This window comes from Galeopterus variegatus, unplaced genomic scaffold (genome assembly GCF_000696425.1).
Source record: "Galeopterus variegatus unplaced genomic scaffold, G_variegatus-3.0.2 Scaffold687, whole genome shotgun sequence".
Classification (NCBI taxonomy): domain Eukaryota; kingdom Metazoa; phylum Chordata; class Mammalia; order Dermoptera; family Cynocephalidae; genus Galeopterus; species Galeopterus variegatus.
Window position 1 is genome coordinate 574752 of NW_007726798.1, and position 6000 is coordinate 580751.

At 33.9% G+C, this 6000-nt stretch overlaps 1 protein-coding gene across 2 annotated transcripts in view; it reads left to right on the forward strand.

Moving 5' to 3' along the window:
• The window catches only part of MAP4K5 (mitogen-activated protein kinase kinase kinase kinase 5), a 106322-nt gene that overhangs the window by 78123 nt on the left and 22199 nt on the right, over positions 1–6000 (forward strand). For both annotated transcript variants that reach the window (XM_008571399.1, XM_008571400.1), the window contains exons 15-20: positions 528–595; positions 2260–2302; positions 2698–2890; positions 3896–3993; positions 4160–4201; positions 5088–5172. In XM_008571399.1, the coding sequence (XP_008569621.1) occupies positions 528–595; positions 2260–2302; positions 2698–2890; positions 3896–3993; positions 4160–4201; positions 5088–5172 (529 nt within the window). The remainder of the gene's footprint in view (positions 1–527; positions 596–2259; positions 2303–2697; positions 2891–3895; positions 3994–4159; positions 4202–5087; positions 5173–6000) is intronic.

A 6000-nucleotide genomic window follows, 5' to 3' on the forward strand; every position in this document is an offset into this window, starting at 1 on the left:
TTACCTTAACATCTACTTTATTTTTAAGCTTTAGTAAAAGTATGCTTTTAGAGTAATTGTCTTGTTAGTGGATCTCGTCATCCTTAACATTTGGAAGTAGTGCTCTTACTGTATATGTTGCTATATAAATCCTCAATTTCCAGGCTAATAGGAAAAAGTAACACCAATATATTAATGATAATTTAATAATATGATATTTAGTTCTCTGCGCTAAGGGAGTAGTGATGCAAATAATTCAAAAATTTTTTTCTCTTTTGCTTTGGAATATATTAGCATATTGGTAAAGAGGACTTGTTACATTTGAAATTATATTTAGCGTGTTTATGGAATTTCTTAAGTTCAAGTCAACTGATAATCAATTCTTGACCTAAATATGTCAAATGACAAAGTAAATCTAGCTGGAGTTTAAAAAATTGGTTGAATGCCAAGATGCTTAACAGTCATGACACCAGAGTATTTTCTTGAACTAAATAAAATGGTTAATATCTGTTATAAAGTAACATTTAACTATTTTTTTATCTTCACAGGGAATATCATCAGACCCAAACTTTCTGTTACAGTGGAATCCTTTTATTGATGGTGCAAATACTGGCAAGTAAGTTGTTGTCTAATTTAATAACTATATTTTACTTGATACATAAGAATAGTATTTTTGAGGGGGAGTGATTTATTCTAATAAGTTTTAATTTTCATTTTTAAAAAAGTTGGACTATGGGCCGGCCCGGTGGCGCACTGCTACAGTGCGCCGCTTGAGAGTGCGGTGGTGCTCCCGCTGAGGGTTCGGATCCCACATACAGACCGGCTGCTCACTGGCTGAGTGAGGTGCGGGTGCAACACTGAGGGTTGCGATCCCGTTGCCGGTCCCGGTCCGGTACGGGCGCGACACTGAGGGTTGCGATCCGTTGCCGGTCACTAAAAAAGACAAAAAGGAAGAAAAAAAAAAAAAGTTGGAGTATGCCTTTTGACAATGTAAGTTTCTGACTTTTTTTTATTACCAAAAAGCGTCATGTATTGATCATTAAGGTTCTTGGGTTTTGTTTTTGTGTTTTTTTAAAATCAGAATATACTATGTGTAATGATAATATAATGAAGGATGAGTCATGTGATGTCATCAGAAAAATTACTTAATAGGAGTCAGAAAGCCCCAGTTCCATCTCTCCAATGTAATTAGTTCATTTTCTAGACTTGTCTTCCCTCAACAATTAAGGGAGGAGGGATCTGGCCTAAATGAGTTGTTCCTGACTTATTGTGCATTGCAATTGCCTAGGGAACTCTTTGGAAATACAGATTGTTGGATCTCCACATTAGGCCTATCGTTCTGGGGTTGGCAAACTGTGACCTTCGGGTCAAATCTGGCCCACTACCTTTTTTTGTACAGTTGATAAACTAAGAATGGTATTTACATATTTCAATAATTGAAAAAAATCAAAAGAAGAATAATATTTTGTTACATGTGAAAATTATATGAAATTCAAATTTCAGTGTCCATAAATAAAGGTTTGTTAGAACACAACTGTGTTCATTAGTTTATGTATTGTCTATGGCTGCTTTCATGCTACAGCAGCAAAATTGCATAGTTGCAATCACTCTATGCTTTGCAGAGCCTACAATGTTTACTGTCTGGCCCTTTACAGAAAGAGTTTGCCAACCCCTGCTATACAGTCTTTGGGACCAGGATCTAAGAATCCTGAAAGCTTCCCAATTGATTGCAGTGGCTGTGGATGAGCATGGGGGACCAGTGGGCTAGATCAGTCCTTCTCAAACTTTGATATACTTGTTGTGACCTGGAGATCTTGTTAAAATGCATATTCTGATTCAGTAGATCTAAAGGGTCTATTTTTAAAAGTTGCCAGGTGATGCCAGTGTTGCTGGTCCGAGAACCATACTTTGAGTAGCAAAGGGTTTGATAATATTTTCTCTTGAATCTGTGTTCCAGCTCTAAAATTCTGAATCTGTTTTTTACTAGTTAAGTTTAATTTAGTTTTTATTACATAATAAATGTAACAAAGCGTAATCATAAAGTAAAAAAGACTATATGCACTTTATAAAATCTCTATTTTTTAGTCATACTAATACAATCTGACATGTGAGGTCTTAGGTCTTTCTAATAGTTTTATACTCTTCATCATGATCTATTTTATTTTATCTTTTATATCCTCTGTATATAAACAGATTTTAATGCACATTTAATAGTGTTCCTGTGTTTTATGTTATCGTTATTTAATCACAACCTAAACTGCATTTTTCTCCTTGTATTAGGTCAACCTCAAAACGTGCAATACCACCTCCCCTGCCTCCTAAGGTGAGCGACTTAAGGATTTCAAACAATAAATCCTTTTGTAGATAGTAAAATAATTTTAAAAGTCATTTTATTGAGTTTGTTTAAAATTATCTTAAATATATTTTAGATAAATACAATTTTCTTCAGAGGATATGAAGATGTAAAATATACAGTAAAGAAGATTTCATGAGAAATACAATATTTTTAATAGCTATTAGAAAAAAGCAAAAATAGGTTATTGCTCATTTGAGAAAACACTTAACTGCATGGAAGGGAGATAAGGAGTTCATCATTTATCATCCTCATTTATTACTACAATTTGATATTTCAAGTAGAGTCATTCTTCATTAACTCATTTTCCTTATTTGTTTCTAGTTATTAAGTATTTGGATTGTTTTTTGTCTTCTTATCACTAGCCAAGAATAAACAATTACCCTGAAGATAATCTCACAGATGAAGAAAAATCATTAACCGTAAAACGTTGCCCTGATTCAGAGAACAGAGCTCCCCAAGTTCTCAGAAGACAGAGTAGCCCAAATTGTGGTCCTGTAGCAGAGACTTCCTCTATTGGTATGGCTAGCAGTATCAGCAGCCCTGGAGTACATACAGGTAGATACTGTGACCTGGGTAAATAAAGTGAAAACTGAAAAGAAAGCCATTTTGTTTCTATTTTAAAGAATATCTTTTTTCTTTTGTCAGTACTATTATAATTTAAAGCTTTGTGAGGATTCTTTTATTTCACATGGATGGACTATAAATAGATTCAGTCCACTTCAACCTGAATATATCCTTTACTAAATATTACAGGATCTATAAGGATAAATACATGTTCCATCCCTTGTTCAGGGTCCATAACAGAAGTTATACCCATATACACACAACATTAGGAAAGACAGCTTGTATAAGTGTCTCCTTAAGTAATTACCTGTTTGTAATAGAAGACCAAAGATTTCTGAGGGAGGTAAGGATAGGGAATAGAGGAGGTGGGCTCTTGCAGGGTATTAAAGAGCTTAGTGAGCCTTTCATAGGTGGAATCAGTGCTGACAGGCATCCTTAGAAAGTGGGAAAGAATGAACAAATGCACTGAAATGGGAAAACCTGAATCGTGTTTGAAGTACAGGCTAGTGTAGTAGAAGTGTGAGCTTTTAAAGAGTGCTCTGGAAGATAGGATTTAAAAGGTAGATTCAAGTTCAATTATGAAAGGCCTTTAATATCAGTTTCAACAGGTCAGATTTCATTTTTCCCCACAATATGGAAAGACATTTGCTGTTTTTATGAATTAAGACCACTCTTAGGGGCTAGCCAGTCAGCTCAGTTGGTTAAAGCATGATGCTGTAACACCAAGGTCAAGGGTTCAGATCCCTGTACCAGCCAGCTGCCAAAAAGAAAAAAGAAAAAAAAAAAAAAGACCACCGCTAAAGATGTAATGCTACTTGCTACCTCTACAGAATCTAAAGAAAGGCACCAAAAAGAAATTAATTCATCTGACAGTAGCGAAAATTTTCCAGTAGATTACCCAAATGGAAGACAAATAGTAGGGAAAAAGGGAAATTATTTTTTAAAGAAAGTATTTATTTGTATGGTCATTCAACTTTTAACCATGATTCTCTTTAGGAAATGGTGATGGTATTTCAAAACTGATTACTGAAAATACAGAAGGATCAGCACAAGCACCACAGTTACCACGAAAAAAGGACAAGCGAGACTTCCCTGTAGGTATAAAAGGCATTTAGCAATTAGTTGTAACTAATACTATATTTATCATGTAAGGGGTATAGTCTGTTTAATTCAAGAATTCAAATAACTGATTTCTAAGTATCTGAAGTTTTTTTTAAGGCTTAGCAGGTCTTACAGTATTAAAAATTATTTTTCCCACAGAAACCAGCCATCAATGGCCTTCCACCCACCCCTAAAGTACTGGTAAGGAATGTTTTTATGTGAACTATTTGCCACTTTTTATCTCTTTAGAAGCAGCAGTATATTGGCTGTCAGGTATCTTGAGCCATTGACAGGAAGAATATCTTAAAATACAAAGGTATTAGATGCATTTGGACATACAAAGGATCAAATCATGTACACTAATTTGAGTGAGTTGGTTAGAATTTGTAGTGTTTCACTTTTTATAAATACTAGCAGATGGGTCCTCAGATTAGCCTGCAATGGTAAATTTAATTTTAATGTGATGTTATTAATAATACTGTGTTCTTTTCATTATGTGGGTTTAATATCTTTCTACCCCTGAAGCCATTTTACATTGGACTATATAAAATGAAAAGGAACAGGGAAGCTTATGTTAACACTTTTTCTCTGGCCCTTCAGTTGAACCTATCTGTGAGGTGGTTTCACCAGTCATGTGAATGGAATGCTTTATAAACTGCACTTTTTTACTTAGTAAAAGTCTAATATATAATATTATAAGTATTAGTCTTTTGTCTGTAGAGTTATACTGCAGTTATATTCACTGTAATAGTACTTAATAAAATCATCCACTGTTTCACATTAATAATTGTTATTCCTTCCAAAAAAGTAGTAACTTAAAATTCCTAGACTATATCATTGACGTGGTTAGAGGTTTTGAAAAATTTGATATTTTGCCCTAAATTAGTGGATTACTAAAAGGAAAGAATATGAGACTCTCTTGGTAGAAGGGGTTAAAGTATGTCAAAATATGAATTTTGAGGGGGATGAAAACCAAGTATATGTAAATAAGAGTAAGTTTGGCATTTCATAATGATCTTAGCTGTTTCCTGAAAGTACATAAAATTATCTAATCAAATACCTCAACATTTCTTTCTTTATAAATAAGATGGGAGCGTGTTTTTCAAAAGTTTTTGATGGCTGCCCTTTAAAAATTAATTGTGCAACATCTTGGATACATCCTGATACAAAAGGTAAAATGTCCGATTTTATATACATCTTCAATAAAATATTTATTATGGGTAAAGGTCTTTATGATCTGTGAACTGAGGTTGTTTACTTTAAAATTATAACATTAGAGACTAAATGGTATAGGAACCTGCAACAGCTTAAATAGGTAAGGTTTTGGTTTAAAGGCATTAAACTTTAAGAGTAAGTGTATAGAAACTATTCTTGATTAAAGGAGTCTGAAGAGATATGACTGCATACTTAATTTGGAATTTTCTTTTACTAATAAATGGATGTTACTGGAACAATTTTTAATCTCAATCAGTAAGGTCTGTAGATTAGACAATAGTATTTCAGGGTTAGTGTCCTGTGGTTATGTAAGACTTTTTTATTTAAGAAATGTACACTGAAGTATTTAGGAGTAATCGGGCCTCATGCTTATAACTTATCTTAAGCAGTTCAGAAAACAAACTGTATGAATGGAGAGAGAGAAGGATCAAGCAAAAGTAGTAAGTGTCCCACCTCTAGTGGAATCTATGTTAAGGTTATTCAAGAATTATTTGTACTATTACAACTTTTCTGTAAGTCTGAAATAATGTCAAAACAATTTATTTTTTAAAATTTAGACTATATTTTTTAAGTAAGGAAGCATACTATATAGAAGCAAAAGTTTTATTTTTTTTATTTTTTTTTTTATTTTTATTTTTATTTTTTTGTCTTTTGTCTTTTTTCCATGTCCGGCAACGGATCGCAACCCTCAGTGTTGCCCCCGTACCGGACCGGGGACCGGCAACGGGATCGCAAGCCTCGGTGTTGCTCCCGCGCCTCGCTCAGCCAGTGAGCGGGAACCGGTC